The sequence below is a fragment of the Pongo pygmaeus genome, chromosome 10 (genome assembly GCF_028885625.2).
Source record: "Pongo pygmaeus isolate AG05252 chromosome 10, NHGRI_mPonPyg2-v2.0_pri, whole genome shotgun sequence".
In the NCBI taxonomy this organism is placed as follows: domain Eukaryota; kingdom Metazoa; phylum Chordata; class Mammalia; order Primates; family Hominidae; genus Pongo; species Pongo pygmaeus.
Window position 1 is genome coordinate 98669537 of NC_072383.2, and position 22295 is coordinate 98691831.

Sequence of the window (22295 nt, forward strand, 5' to 3'; positions counted from 1 at the left end):
TTCCCACTTTTCATTGGCATAAAACACAGACCTCTGACTATCATTATGTCCATTCCCAGGATGGAAAGAAGACATCAAATTTCTATTGGGAAAAATGATACGTGTTATTAACAAAAACAAAGTAAAACAAAATGTAATCTTATGTATATAAGATTGGCAAAAATTAAAATAATATCTGATAATATCAAATGTTGGTGAGAATATGGAGAAATTGGGATTCTTATACACTGCTGGTGGGAGTATAAATTGATAATATTACCATGGAGAGTAACTCAGCAAGGTACTGCTAAGTTGGAGAGGTGCCTGCCCCTAACACCCAGTATTTCCTAAAATAAATCCTTACATACGTGCATAAGGAGACACAAACAAGAACATTCACTGCAACACTGTTCACATTACAAAAAAAAAAAAAAGGTACAACAACCTAAACAATTATCAACAGGAGAATAAACTGTGGCATATTCATATAGTCAACTACTATACAGCACTTAAAATGAACTCATTCATTCAACAAATGTTGATTGAGCCTACAACATGCCAGACACTATCTAGATGCTTGGAATATCCTAGTGAACAAAACACAGCAAGATTATTGTTCTTGTGGAATGCACATTTCAGCTAAAGCTATCTGTATCATAGGGATAAATATTTTTTAAATGCTGAATCAAAAGTGAAAGAAAATGTAAGAATTATAGGTACAGCATGATACTGTTTTATGTCTTCAGATAATACTGTTAATAGAGACTATTTATAGATACATACATATGTAGTAAAACTATTTTTTAAAATCCACACATGAATGACAATAATCAAATACAGAATATTGGCTACCTCTGTAAAGGGAAAGAAGAATAGGATTAATAAGAGAGGATTTGGCTGGGCACGGGAGTTCACGCCTGTAATCCCAGCACTGTGGGAGGCTGAGGTGGGAAGATCACTTGAGGTCAGGAGTTTGAGACCATCCTGGCCAACATGGTGAAACCCTATCTCTACTAAAAATACAAAAATTAGCCATGTGTGGTGGCGCATGCCTGTAATCCAAGCTACTAGGGAGGCTGAGATGGGAGAATTGCTTGAACCTGGGAGATGGAGACTGCAGTGAGACGAGATTGCACCAATGCACTCCAGCCTGGGCAACAGGATGAGACTCTGTCTGGAAAAAAAAAAGAGGATTTTAATTGTATCTGTAATGTCTTGTTTTTAAAAATGCAGTGGAAAAATGACAAAACTATAAAAATGAGTCATGGCTGAGTAATCAATATACTTGCCTGTGTGATAAAAATATTTCATTAAAAGTTTTAAAAACTAGGTTGGGATTTCTGTTTCCGGTGAAGACGGAGTAACAGGAACTAGATTTACCTTCCACTGTGAAAACTAAAGAACTGAAAAAAGTATAGAAACTGTGGTTTTCAGTCATTGGCCATCAGGCAGCAAAAGACAGTGATCCTGAGAGAGAGAAAGCCAATGAGGTAAGCCCACCTTACTGTCCGGGGACAGTTTCCAGGCCAGGGTGCAGGCAAGGGGCACCTAGGAGGAGCCCAGCATCTCTCTGAGCTGAGAAGATAGAGTGGGGAGTCTCAAGGCAGTTGCAGCTCACAGAGCAGAGTAATAAAGAGAAGGGGGCTGCACAAAGGGAGTGTTGCAGAGATCTTAGATGGTCCCCCAAATCTTCAACTGAGTACTGATCAGGGCTTGCATGTAAGAAAGCTATCTGAGAACAGAGAAAGAACCCCCTGCGAGAAGCAAAGGAAACAATCCCCGAGCCTCACACACGACCGGAAATAGTGCCTAGTCTCACCAGACAGAGTGGAAAACCTCATAATTCACAGGGCATCCAAAAGAGTACTCAGAAAGGCTACCAACAATATCCGTAAAGCCTACTCTCATCTTACCTAGCAAAGCTTAAAAGCAAACTTCAAAAGGATCAAACTGTTTCTGAGTAATTTAAATGCATCCAAGAACAAAGCTCAAGAATATTTGTAGCAACACCAAAAAATCCAGCACACAAAAAGGTAAAATTCAAAATAGCTGGTATCCAATTTTAAAAATGACCAGGCACGCAAGAAGTGGGAAGTATAACTCATAATGAGGAAAACAATCAATCAATAGAAACAGGCCAGAAACAACAAATGATAACATTAGCAGACAGGGACTCTAAAAGTTCTAACTGTATTCTTCGTGTTCTCAGAGCTACAAAAAAAAAATGAACATCTTAGAGACATGGAAGACATTTTTTTAAAAACAGATTTAAATCGAATTTTCAAAGATAAAACTACAATGCCTATGATGAAAAATATGCTAAATAGGAGTAAGAGCAGACTAGACATTGTAGAAGGAAAGACTAGTGAATTTGATGAACCTGCAATAGAAATGACCTAAAATGAAACAGAAAAAAAGACAAAAGAAACAAAGGAAGGAAGGAAGGATGGATGGACAAATGAGCCAGTCACTGAAGGAGAGGAGAAAGGGAGGAGATGGAATAAAAGTATATGAAGAAATAATGACCAAAAAATTTTCCAAATTTGATGAAAACTATAAACTCACAGATCAAAGAAGCTCAACAAACTTCAAGCACAAGAATCATGAAGAAAACTGTATCAAGGCATATGATAACCAAATTGCTTAATATAAATAATATTTAAAGTTGTAAGTATAACCTTAATTTGCAAAAGAAATAAAGGAATAGTCAAATTTTAAAAGTTAAACTGTCAAAAGATGAAGAGACATCTTAAATTAATTCATTTGAGCAGTCAGTAAGTGGAGTGGTGAGGAAGAGACATGCTCACATGAACCACCTACTTATATGCACACACACACATATGCTTATATCCTCTTACTTCATAGAGCCGTACTTATTGAATACTACTCAGCAATAAAAGGGATGAAATACGAAAACACCAAACAATATAAATAAGTCTCCAAAAGGTTAAGTGAAAGAAGACACACAGGCCGGGCGCAATGGCTCACGCCTGTAATCCCAGCACTTTGGGAAGCCGAGGCAGGTGGATCACGAGGTCAGGAGATCGAGACCATCCTGGCTAACATGGTGAAATCCCGTCTCTACTAAAAAATACAAAAAAATTAGCCGAGCATGGTGGCGGGTGCCTGTAATCCCAGCTACTGGGGAGGCTGAGGCAGGAGAATGGTGTGAACCCGGGAGGCAGAGCTTGCAGTGAGCCGAGATTGCACCACTGCACTCAAGCCTGGGTGACAGAGCGAGACTCCATCTCAAAAAAGAAAAAAAAAAAAGAAGACACACAGGAGACTACATAGAGTAGGATTCCATTTATATAAAATTTTTTGTAAGTCAAAGCTATAATGACAGAAAGCAGATCAGAGGCTGCCCAGGGCCAGGGATTAAGGGAAGGGATCAACTGCAAAAGAGTGTGAAGGCATTTTTAAAGGTGATGGAAATGTTCTATTTATCTTGATTGTGGAGGTGTTTACATCAATGTGTATAATTTCTAAAATTCATCAGCCTATTCACCTAAAATAAGTGAACTTATTGGAGGTAAATTATACCTCAATGAAGTTACTAATATAAACATGCAAATAAACACAGAAGAGGAAAAAATGAATAATGTGGTGTTTTCTGAGGTAGATTAAACGTAAGGAGGGAAAAGGTGGTTTCATCTCTAGTTTGAATCAGGCAGATGATATTCTCATGTAAAATAGTCATTTCTCAATGTGTGTGGTTTTTTGTTTTTGTTTTTGTTTTTTTGAGATGGAGTTTTCAGTCTTGTTGCCCAGGCTGGAGTGCAGTGGTGCGATCTTGGCTCACTGCAACCTCCACCTCGTGGGTTCAAGTGATTCTCCTGCCTCAGCCTCCCCAGTAGCTGGGATTACAGGTGCCTGCCACCACTCCCAGCTAATTTTTGTATTTCTAGTAGAGACAGGGTTTCGCCATGTTGGCCAGGCTGGTCTCAAACTCCTGACCTCGTGATCTGCCTGCCTTGGCCTCCCAAAGTGCTGGGATTACAGGCATGAGCCACCGCACCCCGCCCCTCAATGTGTTTTTTAAAGCATATCGTGTTTCCTTTTTACTTGTACTTTAAACATTCAGAAGAATGCAGAGAAATTATATAACACACTTATGTTCTCATCACACTGTTACAACATATGAATGTATAACCTTTTGCTAATTGCTTTAACAAAGAGTCACTGTTTAGAACTCATATTCACGTTCTCATGGCTTATTTACTTAGGACCAAGAGGGAGCTAGTCAACAACATAAAGCAACTTGCACATGCTATTTATTTCCTAAGTCTCTTCCAGAGCCTGGCATTGTGCCACACATCTTCATAAAACACTGCATAAAAGGATTCTAGTCAATTCCCATGGAACCTAATGAGCAAGATACTGTATAAAGTCTGATTTTATAAAAATTATAAAAAAATTATAAAAGTGTAGAGAAAGCTATTTCAAAGTAGCTGCTCAGGAAGAAAACTCTCACAAATGCTTACTTTACTTTTGCTCGTTTTTTTGACACGCTGCTGGACTCAGTGTACCATGACGTTTCAGTGGCCCTGCCTACATCAAGGATCTCACAACAGCCTTCTCTTAGGTAGTATGTGACTACTAACACCATCAATTTTAGGAATTCAATTCTCCTTGCCAGTTGCCCTAGCCGTCAAACTGTGCTCCTTGGCTCTGCTTCCTAAGGGGGAATGCAGGAAAGAGGAGTAAGAACAGGGACACCCCACATGGCCTGGGGAGGAAGAACAGCAATTTCAATGACTTAGAACTGCCACACACCCTCCTTCCTCCCACAGCGGTTCTGTGTTTCCAGCCTGTCGCAAGCCGACTCACACAAAGCTGTGCTCTAACCTGCTGGGGGTGCGGTGCCACTTGCCAAGCCCTGGGTAACAGAGAAATGGAATCAGGCTCAAAGTGAAAGCCTCCTGAAACTGAAACACTATATAGCCAATTCCTGTTTTAGCTCTTATGTGGCGAAACCCAATTCGGGGACTGTGCAACAAGGGGGTCATTAGGGTGCAGACTTTTCAGACACACTCACCCCATCTGCTCTGGCCCACAGAGGCCTCGGTGGTAACCATGTGACTTGCCTGTGTATTCTACTGTGGAGCTCACAGCTGGTTTAAATGAGGCTATTTTTTAAGCTGGTGTTAGAGTCTGTTCTATGGCAGTATCTGCTGCTTAAATATCCCAATCTCATTTGACAGATCTTTGAGAGGGCCTTCTGTGTTCTCCCAGGCATTGTTCTAGGTGCCCACCTATAAACACTCAGCTGCTCTGAAATAGAAAGTGCCAGCAAGCAGCAAAACAGCACCTTGGTAGAGGCTGTGTTCAGCCTGAGCTTTTTTTAAACAAATACCAGCAATCGGTGTCATCGTTAAGAAAACTGCTTTCTAAGCTTACATATTTCAGATGGAAGTCTGAACAGTTTAAAAATGTCTTAACTAAAACAGTAATAATTTTTTTGACATGCATTTTTTGACATGCATTTGAATTCTGATAACCAGCTAGAATTTACGAGTTGACAGAATTGTTGGGAAATGTTCCATCAAATCTCTTCCGAGTTAACTCCTCCACAAACTGCCTGCACAGCCACATTTTAGGCAACACCACAACCTCTTCAGCGGTGGGATGACATGGCCGAGGCAGAGGGTTTGCACTTGCCAGGACTTCGTGCACAGGAGGGAGGTAGGCTACCACTGCTGCCAGCTCCCTCCCTCCCTCCAGACTACAAGCCCTGTTGAGGGAAACAAATGTTGGCGGTGCAGGGAGGAGGTTGTTGGGGGGGTTTCCTCTGTAGCCATCCCAATAAAGTTGACTCAGTATTTCCTCCTCCACAAATTAATTCCTCAGATATATTCTCACAAGGACACAGATATATATATATATACATACATACATATATACACACATACATATATACACACACAAGGATACCAGAAAAATGCTATTTGAAATGACAAAAAAAAGTAGAAACAAGCAGACGTCCATGGCTAGGAAACTGGTTAAATTAGGGCACATTCATATAACTGAACTCTGTTAGAACAACAGCTCTAATAAAGACTAACAAGTTAAGACATTCCAGATAAGTGCCTATATAATGCCCCAGTTCAAAGGGGCATGGCAAGTGGCCCTACACTCCCCACCATTGCTAACCCCTCCTGACTCACCTGCAGGTAAGAGCACAGCTTTGGCACAAGTGGGCCTCATGACATGGTAAATATAGAGCAACTGTGTCTGAAGGAAGAGTGAGTGGAATTCTAAGTCACTGAAATAGCTATACACTAAAACAGTGGATACTGTATGATCTTTCTGTGTAGATCACATATACACTGAGCAAACTTCAGGGTGCATACATAACCAATTTCAGTTCTAGTGGTGACTTCTGGGAAGTGGACTTAGAAGGACTTTCACTTTTAACTGTGCACCCCTCAGGAATGGCTGATTTTTCAGGGTGCATACATAACCAATTTCAGTTCTAGTGGTGATTTCTGGGAAGTGGACTTAGAAGGACTTTCACTTTTAACTGTGCACCCCTCAGGAATGGCTGATTTTTCTTTTTATGTGCATGCATGCCTTTTATAATGAAGTACAAACACACAACTAAGAAGGCAGGCCAAATGGGGAATCTGTCAGGTGGCAGGCCTGCAAGCCAGAGGTCACTTGCTATGGTTTGAACGTCCCCTCCAAAACTCATGTTGAAATGTAGTTGTCACTGTGATAGTATTAAGAGGTGGAACCATTAAGAGGTGATTAGGCCACGAAGGCTCAGTTCTCACGAATGGATTAACGCTGTTATCTCAGGTGTAGGCCTAGATTCAACTGCGGAAGAGGAGATGGCAATGTGGCCAGGGAAGCAGAGATTACAGCAAGCCAGCCACAGACCAAGGAATGCCAGCAGCTACCAGAAGCTGGAAGAGGCCCGGAACTGACTCTGCCCTGGAGCCTCCAAAGAAACCAGTCCTGTCGACACCTGAACTTAGGCCTAGTGAAGCTGATTTTGAACTTTTGGCCTCCCAAACTATCAGAGAATTAATATGTGTTGTTTTAAATCATCAAGTTTATGGTAACTTGTTACAACAGCCAGAGCAAATTAATACAATCACTCTCTAATAAGCTATTGCCCTTCAAACCAAGGACTTTGAGAGGCTGCTTTCTGCTGTGGTCCAGGCTTCAGTTGGCATTCAAGTCTGGAGCATTAATGTCAAAAGTTAGAATATATTTACTTCTGATATGATGTCTTTTGATCCTGAGGATCTGGGAGGGTGTCATCAGAAAGAACCTTTCCAAAATATTCTAGACATTTACCTGGACAGATGAGTACATCATCCTTCCAATTCTAACACATTAGAGCAAACACCTAATAAAACATGCACGGCCTCAAATAAACCAAACATCTAAGAAACAATACTCTTGTTGTAGAACTTTCAGACAGGTACAGCTCCACTGGTTCCCTACTGCCCAAAGGGCAGACACCCCCACCCCTTCACCCTGGGCTCCCTGGCCTCCTCAGCTCCTCTTCTATCCTCACCCCCTTAAGCATCCTATGCACCTGGCACGAGAATCCATGCCACTTGTGAGACACACCCTGTTCTGACTTCCTTGCCTCTGCACAGGTGTCCTTGAACTTGCATTTCCCTTTGGCCAGTCCCTCTCCATCTCTCAAGCCCTTTAAGTCAAAACTCATCTTCACAGCAAAACCATCACTAGCCTTTCCCAAAACCCACACTGCAAAGAATAAGCCATTTCTTCCTGGTGCACCCAGGGAGGCTGTGACATGCTGGGTTCAGCCTTGAACTGCACCCTATGGCACCTGTGGCAGAGGACTCACAGGCCTTGCCTGTCTTCCTGAGAACCCTTCAAACTGTTGAAGGCAAGGAGGGACAGCCTCTTACCCAAGGGAACAACCTCAGCCCCATCCCACAGTCGGGGGGAGAGGAAAAGGCAGTGGGAGGGAGAGGAAAATGCAGCGGGGAGGGAGAGAGCGCCAGCTGCACAGCCAGGCAGTCCTGCAGAATGGGCTTCTCTAAACTTGAGTGGTGACCCACTGGCAGCCAGGATATCAAATTAAGAAGATATGAAGTCAGTTTTGAGGGGACAAGCATTTTTTTCAGTATTAAAAGAGAAAATAGTACTTAGCTTTACTATATGTAGCAGTGACATTTTTCTTTCAGTTTTATGTACATACCGACAGTATACATTTACATACAAACGTGTATTATCTGCTGTCGGTTCCCAGTCAAAAAAGTGAACAACACTGTGTCCTAAGGTAACGTCCTTCCCAGTGTGTCCAGAATTGGTTCCTTCTAGTGGGTTCTTAGTCTCGCCGACTTCAAGAATGAAGCTGCGGACCTTTGCAGTGAGTGTTGCAGCTCTTAAAGGTGGCACGGACCCAAAGAGTGAGCAGCAGCAAGATTTATGATGAAGAGTGAAAGAACAAAGCTTCCACAGCGTGGAAGGGGACCCGAGCAGGTTGCCACTGCTGGGTAGGGTGGCCAGCTTTTATTCCCTTATTTGTCCCCGCCCACATCCTGCTCATTGGTCCATTTTACAGAGTGCTGATTGGTCCATTTTACAGAGTGCTGATTGATCCATTTTACAGAGTGCTGACTGGTGCGTTTACAATCCTTTAGCTAGACATAGAGCACCGATTGGTGCGTTTGTACAGAGTGCTGATTGGTGCATTTACAATCCTTTAGCTAGACATAGAGTGCTGATTGGTGCATTTTTACAGAGTGCTGATTGTTGCATTTACAATGCTTTAGCTAGACACAGAGTGCTGACTGGTGTGTTTACAATCTTCTAGCTAGACAGAAAAGTTCTCCAAGTCCCTACTCGACCCAGGAAGTCCAGCTGGCTTCACCTCTCACCAGGAGGCCAAACAAAAAGGACAGTGCTGAGAGGAACCATCGTCCTGCTAGGGAAGGGAGTGTGGCACAAAGGCAGGTGGGTGTGGGCAGACCCCCCCTGCCACGGGTGTGCAGGGCAGAGGATGATGAGCCCCAAGCAGCAGAAGCAGGAGCAGTAGAGCAACTCTGCCCCTGAAAGGGTCTGGAGCCTTCCCTCATCACTCTTCCTCAAGTCAGTGCTGGACACCCACCATGTGCCAGGCTGTGAGAGGCACTGGGGTAAACCAGAGACAAGACAGACAGGGTCCCTGCCCCATGGAGCTCCCAGCCTTGCAAGGGAGCTAGACCACAGATGAGTACACAAAGAAATACAGTAACTACAGGCAGTGGTAAGGGCTGTGAAGGAGAAGCATGGCAGTGCGGAGTGGGAGGAACAGGGAAGGCTTCTCTGAAGAACGAGCAGAAGTAACCAGAGAAGAGAGAGCCCGCCCTGCAAAGAGACAGCCTGAGGCAGGGCCTGTCGGGAAGACGACACATCTGAAGACCTGCAAGGAGTCAAGTGGGCCTGCAACAGAGGAAATGACAGGAGTCAGACCCCATGGGACCCTGAAGGCCATGTTCAGCAGCACAGCCTTCGGCCTAAAGCAATGAGAAGCCTCTGAAAGGCTGAGGCAGTAGATTGAATTGATTCAGGTCCCTTAGAATTGGGTCCCTGCAACAGGTGGACCCAGGACCAGCAGAGAATGCAGACAGGTGCCCCTCCTCAGCCCCCAACTCTAAATACAACAGAAGACATGGCCCAATTGCTCCCTTGGTGGCCCTGGACAAGACAGGCTGAAGTTCCCTGAGCCTCAGCTTCCCATGCTGAGTCATGGTGAAAGGCCTCTGAGTCTACAGACTGAAGCCACTGCTCCTCTCATGACTGCAGTGATTTCCATGGACAGTGTCATGCAACGGCGGCTCTTCTGATACGTGGGGTCCTGGGAGCGTGTGAACTGATCGAAACCAAGAGGACTGATGGGACACAACTGCTAAGCACAACCTCATGCTCTTGGGAGCTATCAAAGAAGACCAGGCACCAATGCAGCAACACACACACATAGCCCAGCCAACTTCCTGCAACTGCCGAAACTCCACGGGCCCAAAAGCAAGTCGCCTTCCTTCCTGCTTCCTTCTCCAGAAGGCCTGGCTTTAAAAATGTCAATGTGAGGCAGCAGCATGGTGACTACATGCCTTGTCTTTCTTGGCAGACAAAGCCATGCCTTCCAACAAGGAAAATTACAAATACCACGTTACGGCTCCTGGACAGGAACAACTTCCCCCAATTCACCAAACATCTGGGTGCCTGCTTTGGGCTGGTTTGGGCCCTCTGCTGCAAACGGGAGCCGAAGAGACAAGTCACTGTCACGACTTTACAGTTCTAGACACTAAAACCATAATAGACTCTTGGGAACCTCCGCCATGCTCACAGATAACTCTTTCTACCAGGCCTGAGTGGGTCAAGAATGAAGCAAAAACTAAGAGTCAGAGCAGGGCCAACTGCAGGGCCCGCAGAAGACCTATGGGAGGGAGGACTGGAAGGAAGAGCACACCTTCCCGGCCAGCTCAGCTCTCACAACTGCCCTTGAGAAAGGCACCCTGTCCACTCGACCCAAGGAAGTGGAGACACACTTCACCTACTAGCTCAAAAGAGTCAGAGGGGCAGCAGTGGCAGCAATGCCAGCAGGCCTGGGGTGTGTAGCCACCATTTACAGAGCACTTACAATAAGTCAGGCAGTGTGCTAGGCATTTCTTATTTGTAACCTTAACAACACTCTCACCGATCCAGAGGGGGAGAGGCTTACACACACACACACACACACACACACACACACACACACTCCAAGAGGATATGAGGGCTTAAAGCTTGGGTTAGGCAACAAGCATCTGGCATCCTCTAAGCATGAAAGGCACAGTAGTGAACTACACTGACAAAATCTCCTCCTAGGAGGTGATGCTGTAGTAGGACACAACAGCAGATGCTCAAAGACTAGATCAGGGAGCAAAACCATCCTGAATCTCTAGCCGTCTGAGGGCCCCCTGTGCTGATTGGTGAGCTACTGCCTACTGGACAATCATGAAAGCCACAGTCTCCCTAGGGATCCTCTCAGCTCCTTGCCCCTCACATGGTCTCACACATCCGAGTGCCCAGGATGTTTACTGAACGGAGCACTCCAGGCAGAGTATTTCACAGAACACTAGTTAGAAGCCACTAACTAGTCATGACTGCCTAGTTTACTATTTCCACAATACATTCATTCTGTGAAAACAAATGAAACCCAGCTGAGGGCTAGCCTGATACGATATAGGTAAACACCCAATCAAATGTCATTAAGACCCCACTACATAAATACCAGAACTGAAAATTGCTAATGAAAATGCCTTTCCCTCTCCCAATCTGAGATACAATGGCAGGGTCCTTTTCTTTCTTTAGAGGAAGGGGGTGTTACTGTTTGTATTTTGTTCTGACTGGAGGTGGGAAGTCTGCACCCCAGTGCCTCAAAGGTAAAAGCATCTGACCAAGGAGACCTGTCTACCCTCATCAGATGCCGCAGTGAGGTGGGAGCTGGTACACCTCTACCCCGAATGCATCTGACCCCTCCTTTCATTTCTCAAGAAATTGTTATCTCCATGGCGGAAGGAAACTGACAATGTGCATACGAGCAAAGCAAGTGCAGCAGGAGAGAAGTCAATGCCAGGGGCCATTAGGAATCCTTCAGGAAAGGAAGTCCACTGGGGTGGGGCTTCCAACCACACATACCTGCCAAAGCGAGCTTCATCCATCACAGCACCCCCAACTCAGAAACAATTAAGAAGCAACTGCTCCAAATAGGTTCAGCTTTGCACTTATCTACTTTTAAATCTGTTTGCCAGTACATAACATATAAATACTTCAACCCTTCATACACAAACAAGATAATCCTCCAACCTAGTTAAATAAAAATACTAAGCATGACCAAACCATCAGTGCCACGGTCTGAATGTCTGTGTCCCCGCAAAATTCCTATGTTGAGACCTAGTCCCCAAGATAATAGTAGTAAGAGTGAAGCCTTGTGGGAAGTGATTAAGTCATGAGGGCAGAGCCCTCTGGAATGAGATCAGGGTCCTTATAGAAGAGGCCAGAGTGGTAAAAGGGATTTCAGGAGAAAAATACACTTAGCTAGGTAGCTAGATACATACATACATATATATGTATGGATACATACATGGATACATACATGGATATATACATACATATATATGTATACATAGATGGAGGCCCCAGAGGGAACTTGTCTGTCCCTTCTGCTGTGAGAACACCGCTAGAAGGCATCATCTCTAAAACAGAGAGTGAGCCCCCACCAGACACCAAATCTGCTGCTGTCTTCATCTTAGACTTCCCAGCCTCCAGAACTATGAGAAACAAATGTCTGTTGTTCATAAGCTACCTTGTCTATGGTATTTTATCACAGCAGCCCAAATAAACAAAGACAATCAATTTGGGAGAAGAAGAAGAAAGAAAAAAAACTATTTGTCAAACTCTGCTTAAAACTCTTCACTGACTCTATAGCTCTTAGGACAAAGACCAAAATCCTGCCCTGGCCCAAGCCCTGCCTCTTCCAAAAGCTATGTCCCCTTCACCCCTAGCTGCCACCACTCCTTGAGTCCCACATGCAACTAGCACCCCCACCTAAAGGCCTCTGTTTATGCCACTTCCTCTCCCTAGAACACTTTACTCCCCCTCTCCACACCCCCCAGTCAACATCAACTCGTCCTTTGTGTCTCAGCTGGAATGTCGCTTCTTCAGGAAAGTCTTTCCTAGCCCTCCCCAACCCCTAAACCACATCAAGATCCTGAACTATACATGCACTGCCTCTCTTTCCTTTCAAACTTCCTAGCACTGGTTGGTGTTTGTAATATTTTATTAATATTTGTTCCCTGGATACTGACAGCTCCACGAGGACAGGGACTATCTTGTCCAGTCATATTCCTAGTGCCTAATCACACACAGTGAGTGAGTGAGTGGGAAGCTCCTGAGGCCTTCCTAGAACGCAAGTCAGTGAACTACAGCCTGGGGTCATTTCTAGCCTCTGCCTATTTCTGTACAATCTACAAGCCAAGAATGGTTTTAACATTTTTATTTTGCTATTTTGTTTTTTTGAAACAAAAAACAGCCTGTCACCCAGGCTGGAGTACAGTGGTGCGAACACAGCTCACTGCAATCTCTACCTCTTGGGCTCAAGCAGTCCTGCCTCAGCCTCACAAGTAGCTGGGACTACAGACATTTGCCACCGCATCTAGCCAGTTTTAAAATTTTTGTAGAGATGGGGGTCTCACTTTGTTGCCCAGGTTGGCCTTGAACTCTTAGGCTCAAGTGATCCTCCCACTTTGGCCTCCCAAAGTGCTGGGAGGAGTACCGGAGTGAGCCACTGTGCCCAGCTAACATTTTTAAATGGCTGAAAACAATTAAAATAATATTTTGTGAAATGTGAAAATTACATGAGATCCAAATTTCAGAGTACATAAGTAAAAATCAGAACGCAGCTATACTCATTCTACGGTTGTTTCTGTACTACTACAGCAGAATAGTGATAGAGATGGCAGTGTGTGCAAAACCAAAATACTATGTGGTCCTTTACATAAAAAGTTTGCCCCTGCTGTAACAGTGTCCTCGAAGTCCTGACTATGGGCATGAAATACAAGAGACCTGAAAATACAGAACTGACTGTAAGTAAGCTCTCTCCTCTGGGGAAGGGTGAGTCATAACCCCCTTTCGGATTCCCAATATCTGTTCTATTCAGTGGGCATTTACTGAATGGCTGCCTCCTCTATGACATGAGGCAAAAAAGGCATGTAATACAGCTCTACATTTGGGAGTTCTGGCTGATCAGTTCTAAAGGGTCACCAAAACCAGTGCTTACTGGGTAACCATTTTCTATTCATTCATTTAACAAGTGTCTACCTGGGCACCATACGTTAGTCAGTTTAGGCTGCTATAACAAAAACAGCACAGACTGAGTGGCTTAAACAACACAAATTGACTCCTTAGCTCTGGAGACTAGAATGTCCAAAATCAAGGTGCTGGTCAATTTGGTTCCTGGCAAGGGCCCTCTTCCTGGTTTGCAAAGGAATGCCTTTTCGCTGTATCCTCATAGGTGGAGAGGGAGATCATTTCTCCAGGGTCTCATTTATAAGGGCACTAATACCATTCATGAAGGCTCCACCCTCCTGACCTAATTACCTCCCAAATGCCCCACACTTCTAAATATCATCACATTGGGAGTTGGAGCATCAACATAGGAATTTTTCAGGAACACAAACACAAACACTGATCTATATCAAGCCTCCTTTGTGCCAGATACTGTTGCGTGAACTGAGGATACAAACAGTCCTTAGGGAGCTCACCCTCTGGTGGGTAGGAAATAGGTTGGGGACTCCCCTGCAATGAGGACTGTGTGAAAGGCAATGGAAGATGGAATGCCACTGTGGTATCACAAGCACATTACTGGACTTGCCTTGAAGGAACTTACTAATTAGAAGGCCTTGAAAAGTTTAAGTCCCCATAACTTAAAGGTTAAATAATGCTTCAAGACTGAGCAGATGCCCCAGGGTAGAACAACTTAGGAAAACCATACAGCAAAGAATGCTGGTTCACCGCATCTATTTTGTACTGAACACACTCTGATTACCCAAGCCAATAAATGTTTGTCATTAAGAGCAATTTCAACAACAGGGAATGCACACTCCCACAAAAGTGGGTTAAGAATAGGTGTACATAGCTATTCAGTTACGTGTGGCTCGGAAACCAACACACATGTCCATTTGAGCACCAAGCACCTACAAGAAGGGAGCAGAGGAAGGAAATCATTTGTTGACTGTCTGATGACACTCTCTTGCTCCAAAGACTGCAGAGATCTGGAAGAGCAAGGCTGTTTAAGCTTCACCCTCAGTGAATCACATGCTCTCCATCCCCTAAGTGCCTCAGATTCCAGTAAAGCTCCACGAGAAGCCTCCAGCACCCCTACACACAGAGAGATACGCACACAGTAGCATCAGCCTCTGCTAGGTCCTTACAACAGTTTGCAGATATGTCCAGTAAAAGGTACTATGCATCCTGGTAAAGAACTGGGCAGTAAAATGTTCCTGGTGATACTCACTGTCCAAAAAGGACAGCTATCAAATACAGTAAAAGGAAAGTCTACTATACCTTATCTGATCCAAAACAAGTAATATCCAAAGTCAAAAAAAGTAGACTTGTCAGACCAGACAATACAATTAGATATTCCACATTTTGGACACTCACTGTTCCTGGAGCCTCTACTTTCAGAGAGGGTCTGAGTCTAGCCTCATGACATCAGCAAAATTACATACCCTCTCCAGCCTCTATTACCTCATCTGTAAAATAAGGCACCAGATCAGATCCCTAAGTTTTGGAATAGAGGAGTTTACCAAGAAATTCTTGTATCAGCTTTCATTAAGACTCACATAGTAAAACATTTTGGAAAAGCCCACAAAACCACAGCTGCTCCAGAGAAGGCTCAAAGATGCTTTAAAATAAGAACAATATATAATAATATAATAAGAAAACTGTTGATTTTTCTTTACTTTTTAACCCTCTGTGAAAAGAAATGGTATTTGTAAAATTATACACAACTAGCTGAAGTCTGAGCAGGGCTAAAACCTAACTTAAAAATCCTTAGAAATCAGGGTCTCCTCTATGGCTGGACAGCCCTAAAGGGAAACATTAAGGCTTATGGGAATCAGTTCTTGGATCTGAAAGATGAAAAGGAAGATAAATTGGTAATTTCCTTATTTACCAACATAAAGTTTTTACTTCTAGAGCTCAAAAGAAATAATGGTACAATGAAATTTATCTTTCTTAAAACACACCCCTGACCAGGCCCAGTGGCTCATGCCTGTAATCTCAGCACTTTGGGAGGCCAAGGCAGGCGGATCACCTGAGGCTGGGAGTTCGAGACCAGCCTGACCAACATGGAGAAACCCCGTCTCTACTAAAAATACAAAAATTAACTGGGCGTGGTGGTGCACACCTGTAATCCCAGCTACTCGGGAGGCTGAGGCAGGATAATTGCTTGAACCTGGGAGGCGGAGGTTGTGGTGAGCTGAGATCGTGCCATTGCACTCCAGCCTGGGCAACAAGAGTGAAACAACGTCTCAAAACAAACAAATAAACAAAAAACACCCCTACTCTAAAACCCTAATCACTTCTTTTGGAAAGCCTTGCCTGTTTCCATTTCCATTGTTGTAAATAGCCAACACTCGAGGCCTCAGGTACTATCTTACTCTGTGATCAATTTAATTTTACATGTCAAAATATTCCTCCATTGTCAGTAACTCAAAGGAAAATATTTCCTTTTCTTAAAAAAAAATACTCTGAACCTACAACAAGATGGATAGCGGCCAGGCACAGTGGCTCGTGCCTGTAATCCGAGCACTTTGGGAGGCCAAGGCAGGTGGATCATCAGAGGTCAGGAGTTTCAGACCAGCCAGATCACCATGGTGAAACCCCATGTCTACTAAAGACACAGCATTAGCCAGGCATGATGGCGCATGCCTGTAATCCCAGCTACTTGGGAGGTTGAGGCAGGAGAATCACTTGAACCCGGGAGGTGGAGGTTGCAGTGAGCCGAGATCGCGCCATTGCACTCCAGTCTAGGCAACAAGAGCAAAACTCTTGTCTCAAAAAAAAAAAAAAAAGATGGATAGCATAACACAACAAACACTGATGCACCCACCACCCAGTCCAAGAAATAAAACACTGCAAAACAACAGTGGAAGCCACAAGGCAGCCCCAAGGCAGCCATTCTCAATCACATCCCCCCTCTTCCCATCAGAGGCAACCACCACCTAGAAACCAGAGCTCATCACCCCCTTGCATCTCTTCCCCTCCTGACACAGTATATATCCTTGTGATCTGTAGCACTATTTTACACAATCTTCTTAACCTTTCTATAAATGGTATCATTCTGAACAGTATCAGTCTGTAACTTATTTCTTGCTCAATTTTATGTTTGTGAGAGTAATCCACATTGACACCTACAGCTCTAGCTCCTTTGTTTACTACCACATAACATTCCATTATATGAATATACTACATATTTGGCCAAAAACACTGCTTGATGTTTCATATGCCATGCAGTGCCTACTATTTTCTATACCACTATGGAAAATGTGCCAGCCATTTCCATAACATTCTCCAGAATCCTCACAACCACTAATGAGGAAGGTAAGATTCCCATTGAAGATGAGGAATGAGAAGACCAAAGAGGAACTGGGATGTGGTATAACTTGTCCAATACATGTTAGCAGCAGATTCCTGCTTCAAGTTCAAGCCCATCCAAGTCTAAAGCCATGCTCCTGACAATATGCCTTGTAACCCATATAGGGCTCTACAGTCATCTGAGAAAAATCTGAAACATGACGCTCTATTTTCTTTGTTAACAAATATCCTACAGGAAATTCACCTGACATGGGGACAGTCCATGTATACACTTAGGAAGAGCCTCTACCTTTGGCAAAGGTCTTCCACTGGGGTCATTCCCACGTTTATACAGGCGCAAAGTAAGCCTGAGTAGGACTGCAACCCTAGCTGGCTTCCTTCGGGGAAATAGGCTGTCTGCACCCACTTACAGACAGGACAGAGGAGCCCGAGAGAACATGGGAATCAGATCCTGCTTGAATTGGCAAAAGCTGAGTCGACAAAGCTCTGAGAACATCTCCGGAGGCAGCTCCAGCTGTTAGCAGCTCTGGGGGTCCGAGGAACAGTCCTGTGCTCATAAGACCAAGAGCCTGCCTACTCTGCTCTCCGCGTGGCCAGCTTTGAGAGTGCTTTCATACATCCCAGCCCAACCCTGCTGCCCTGGAGAAAGCCGAGCCTGCAGCGCGGAAGAGCAGTGAGAGAGAAGGTGGAGGTTCACAGGAACCAGGCAGGGAGCACAGCCTGGAGAAAGGATACTGGGCTCCGGGCCTGGGCCCAGATCCCTATAGGTGCTCGAAGCAGGTGGACCCCTAGGAGGTGACAGAGTCTAGCCCGCTAAGGACTCCCAAAGAAAGGGGAGGCCTCTCAGCACCAGGACTCCTCACTCTACTCTCCTGCTTCTGCATTATTTTTCCCATTATGTCTCTTCGCTGGAGGATTAAAAGAGCCTCAAAGGAGCAAGGCCTAACTGGCTGAAGTGACCCCCTCCCACCTTTCCTGGACAAAACAAGGAGCAAGAAAAGAGGCTCCGCCACTTACCGGCTGTGTGACCTTAGCTGGAGAATCCCTGCCCACTCTTGGGGGAAATGTAGTGGAATATCTCTAAGGGTCCTGCCATTTCTGACTCTTTTTGTCTATAGTGCTAAATGCACTGTGGCTCACGTCTGGAATCCCGGGAAGATGGGTGGGGAGGATGGTTTGAGCCCAGGAGTTCGAGACTAGCCTGAGCAACACAGCGAGACCCCCATCTCCACACACACACACACACACACAAAACCATTTTTTAAATTAGCCAGGCGTGAGCCCGCACCTGTGGTCCCGGCTACTCGGGAGGCTCAGGTGGGAGGATCACTTGAGCCCAGGCATCGAGGTTGCAGTTAGCTGAGATCACACCACTGCACTCCAGTCTGGGCAACAGAGCGAGATCCTATGGCAAAAAGAAAAAATAAATAAAAATAAAATAAATGTACTAACATTTACTGAGCAGTTTAGAGTATAATTAGTTTAATCTCAACACCCCATGATATAGATACTACTGCTATCCCATTTTAGAGGAGGCTGAAGGGCAGAGCGGTTAACTGATGTACCAGGGTCCTAGCAGAGTTCTAAAGGAGGCCCCGGGGGCAGAAGCCTACGGTTATGAATGCTTGGGAGGGCTGCACCGGACATCCATGGGATGCTGGGGGTGAGAGGACACTAGAGAGGGGTCAGAGGGAAGGGGCAGAGGGAGATAATGGGTCAAAGTGTCTGAGGAAGGAGAACGGGCTGGGTAGCCCCAGCCACAGGGGCCTAAGCCCAGATGGAGGGGAGGAGATAGGAAAGAGGACGGGATGTGGAGAAGTGGGGAAAGGCAGGCCGACGTGGGCAGGGTGCGAGGAGGCCTTGGAGAAAGGAGGGTGGATGGGGCAGGCCCCCAGGCGAGGCAAGGAGCGCCGACAGAAGCGCCCAGGCGGTTGCAGGGCGCGAGGTCCCACCTCAAGCACGGTGGCGGCTCCCGCGCTGCGCACCTGGAAGTGCGCAGGCTGCTCTGCCGCCTCGTCGGCGCGCTGGTAGCTGAAGCAGGCTTCCGCTCTGTCCAGGTGGCCGAGGGGCAGCGGGTCGTGCGGGTTCTTGAAGTAGCAGAGGCAGCAGCGGTGCGCGTCCAACACGAACCGACGGCTGCGGTAGCCACGCAGTCGCGCTGGTTCCCGCGCGGTACCCGCCCCGGGCTCTGCAGCCTCGCCCTCGCCGTCGCTGCCCTCCTCTGCCCGGGCTCCGGCCCCGGTATGGCTGCCTGTGCGCCAACCGTTTGTGCCCCGGCCCCCGCGCCTTCGCGCTGCGGCTGCTGCGCTCCCTGCCCCCGCGGCGCCCCCTCCCCGCCGCCCCGCTCCTCCCTCAGGCGCTCAAAGTGGCCTGGAACTTGTAGTACCCCCCGCGCCCCCCTCCAAGCCCCGTTGGCAGTTGTCTTCGCCCGCTGGCCGTTGCCCCCGCCCGCTGGCCGTTGCCCCCGCCCGCTGGCCGTTGCCCCCGCCCGCTGGCCGTTGCCCCCCGCGGCGCCCCGGAAGCCAGGTCCCGCCTCCCGCACCTGCCAAGTCCCCGCCCTGCCGGAGTCTCGCTCTGTCGGCCAGCCTGGAGTGTAGTGGAGCCATCTCGGCTCACTGCAACCTCCGCCTCCCGGGTTCAAGCAATTCTGCCGCCTCAGCCTCCCGAGTACTTGGGATTACAGGCGCCCGCCACCTCGCCCGGCTACTTTTTGTTATTTTAATAGAGACAGGGTTTCGCCGTCTTGGTCAGGCTGGTCTCAGGCTCCTGACCTCAAGTGATCTGCTTGCCTTGGTCTCCTAAAGTGCTGGGATTACAGGCGTGAGCCACCGCGTCAGGCCCAAAAGCCTTTTTTGGTTGAGAAAGTCTCACTCAGCTTCGTCCTGAAGAGCAAGTGGGCTGGGGAAGAGGAGAGTATGAATGTGAGTCCAAAAGCAAGGCAGTCGATAGATCTTCTTGCTGCGTATGGTTTTGCACTTTTTTCTTCAAAGAATGTCACCGTCTGAAGAATGCTATTGGAAGACACACACACACACACACACACATCACGCAGCCTGTTCTCTACAGGATTAGAAAAAACTTGCGCGAATCAATCTGCGCAGTTAAAAACAAATACGAAATGAGCGAGAAAGCACATAGCAGTCAAATCTCGCCACCGCATAAACAGGTTAAGTTTGGAAGCACAGCCCCTAACATTCAGTGCTGCTTAGCATCTCCGACTTCCGGCGTCCCCCGTTGCTAGGGTGACCAGAAGCGCGTCCTAACGCTCCGCCCAACAAACCATAGAGTACCGGAAAAAGCTCGAGCAGAGGGGTCAGACAGGGAAAACAACGGAGGCTGCGGTGTGGTTGGTGGTGAGATGACGACCTTAGTGCTGGATAACGGAGCTTACAACGCCAAAATCGGTTACAGTCATGAAAATGTGTCGTAAGTGCTTTCTTTCTCCGAGGGACAAGATATATACGCCTAGTGGTTTCTTGTGCTACGTTTCATCTCCGGACATCAATGAACTGCAAACGCCCCCGCGCGGCCCTGACTTAGCCAGAGGGATTCCCTAGTTGGAGCTGGGTGGGTGGTTGTGATGCTTTGAATTGAAATTCATTTTGGTTTTAGTTTTGGGCTGCGAGGCCCCGGAAGTGGGATGTATGTTTTATTTCGTAACAGGAAATAGCCAAGGAAAATAGGCTTGTAGAGATGCGTTCCTGACAGAAGGGTCCGTAAAGTTCATCAGCCTTTGGAAACTGTGGGCACCGTGTTTGGGTGTATGTGGATTTTCCTGGGTACAAGATTATAGGTTTCATTAGATTCTCAAAGGGTTCTATGAGCCCCCAAAAGTCTAAAAATCACGGTCTTAGGATCTAGAGGCTTTGAAGACTTTGGCCTACTGGCCGACCTAGTTGGTAAGGTCAATTAGACAGAAGTACTATTAATACAATGGCATTCATAACATGTATAGTCATAAAATATATGTTTGAATAAATAAGCAAACCTATAGACACGCCTTTCCTTTATCAAATTAACAGAGCATTAAAAAAAATTCTTCCTCCCTCTTTTCCTTCTTTTTCATTTCTTTTGAAACAGAAATGAAAGAGAGAAATCAAACTGAGTAGGAATGTAAATTGTTACAATCTTTCTGGAAAACGTTTTGGCAATGTGTATCATTATCATGGTCACCGAGGCTGGAGTGCAGTGGCGCGATCTCAGCTCACTGCAGCCTGAATTCAAGTGATCCTCCCACCTCAGCCTCCAGAGTAGCTGAGATTATAGGCGTGCACCACCACGCCCGGGGAATTTTTTGTATTTTTACTAGAGACGGGGTTTCATCATGTTGGCCAGGCCGGTCTCGAGCCCCTGGCCTCAAGCAGTCTACCTGCGTTGGCCTCCCAAAGTGCTGGTATTACGGGCGTGAGCCACCACACCCAGCAGACACAGCAATAATTTTTTTTTTTTTTTTTTGGAGAGGGAGTCTGGCTGTCTTGTCCAGGCTGGAGTGCGGTGGCACGATCTTGGCTCGCTGCAACCTCTGCCTCCCGGGTTCAAGCCATTCTCATGCCTCAGCCTCCTAAGTAGCTGGGACTACAGGCGCGTGCCACCACGCTTGGCTAAGTTTTGTATTTTTAGTAGAGACGGGGGTTTCACCATATTGGCCAGGCTGCTCTGGAATTCCTGACCTCGTGATCTGCCTGCCTCGGCCTCCTAAAGTGCTGGGATTACAGGTGTGAGCCACCGTGCCCGGACATGACACAGCAATTCTGTTATTACTTAGAGAATTAATTAGAAGTGCTTTGTATTATTCATAGTCATCGTATACAGGCAGCCAAAAAATGGGAAGCCAGGTAAATAATCAGGAATAGCATATTGGCTAAATACACCAAAATACAACCTGAGACTGATAACAAATTCAGCTTCTTAAAATTATGTCTTCAAAGAACATTTAAACGTGGAGAAAATGCTGACAGTATTATAAGTGAAATAAGCAGGTATAAAACTTTTTTTACAGTATTATCCCAGTGTCATCTCGTATACACATACAGACACATTTGTATGCATACATGTGTGTATAATTAATAATGGCTCTAGTTTGTCTTCCAAACCAGATTGTAAGCTCATGGCAAGCAGCAAGAGGCCCAGGTGGGCGGATCACGAGGTTAGGAGATAGAGAGCGTCATGGCTAACACGGTGAAACCCTGTCTCTACTAAAAATGCAAAAA

The 22295-nt window shown here is 46.0% G+C and overlaps 2 protein-coding genes across 2 annotated transcripts in view; one reads left to right on the forward strand and one right to left on the reverse strand.

The window, feature by feature from the left end:
- Positions 1 to 20297, reverse strand: LOC129010762 (TBC1 domain family member 2B-like). Its single transcript, XM_063647233.1, has 5 exons — positions 20279 to 20297; positions 19038 to 19444; positions 18374 to 18490; positions 1080 to 1153; positions 1 to 82 (listed from the first exon to the last, which is right to left on the reverse strand). The coding sequence occupies exons 1-3, from the start codon at positions 20295 to 20297 to the stop codon at positions 18386 to 18388; spliced, it is 531 nt and encodes a 176-aa protein (XP_063503303.1). The 3' UTR covers positions 1 to 82; positions 1080 to 1153; positions 18374 to 18385.
- Positions 19120 to 22295, forward strand: part of ACTR6 (actin related protein 6) — a 25202-nt gene continuing 22026 nt past the window's right edge. Inside the window, exon 1 of the mRNA XM_054445663.2 lies at positions 19120 to 20511. Coding sequence (XP_054301638.1) covers positions 20444 to 20511 — 68 coding nt within the window. The 5' untranslated portion in view covers positions 19120 to 20443. The remainder of the gene's footprint in view (positions 20512 to 22295) is intronic.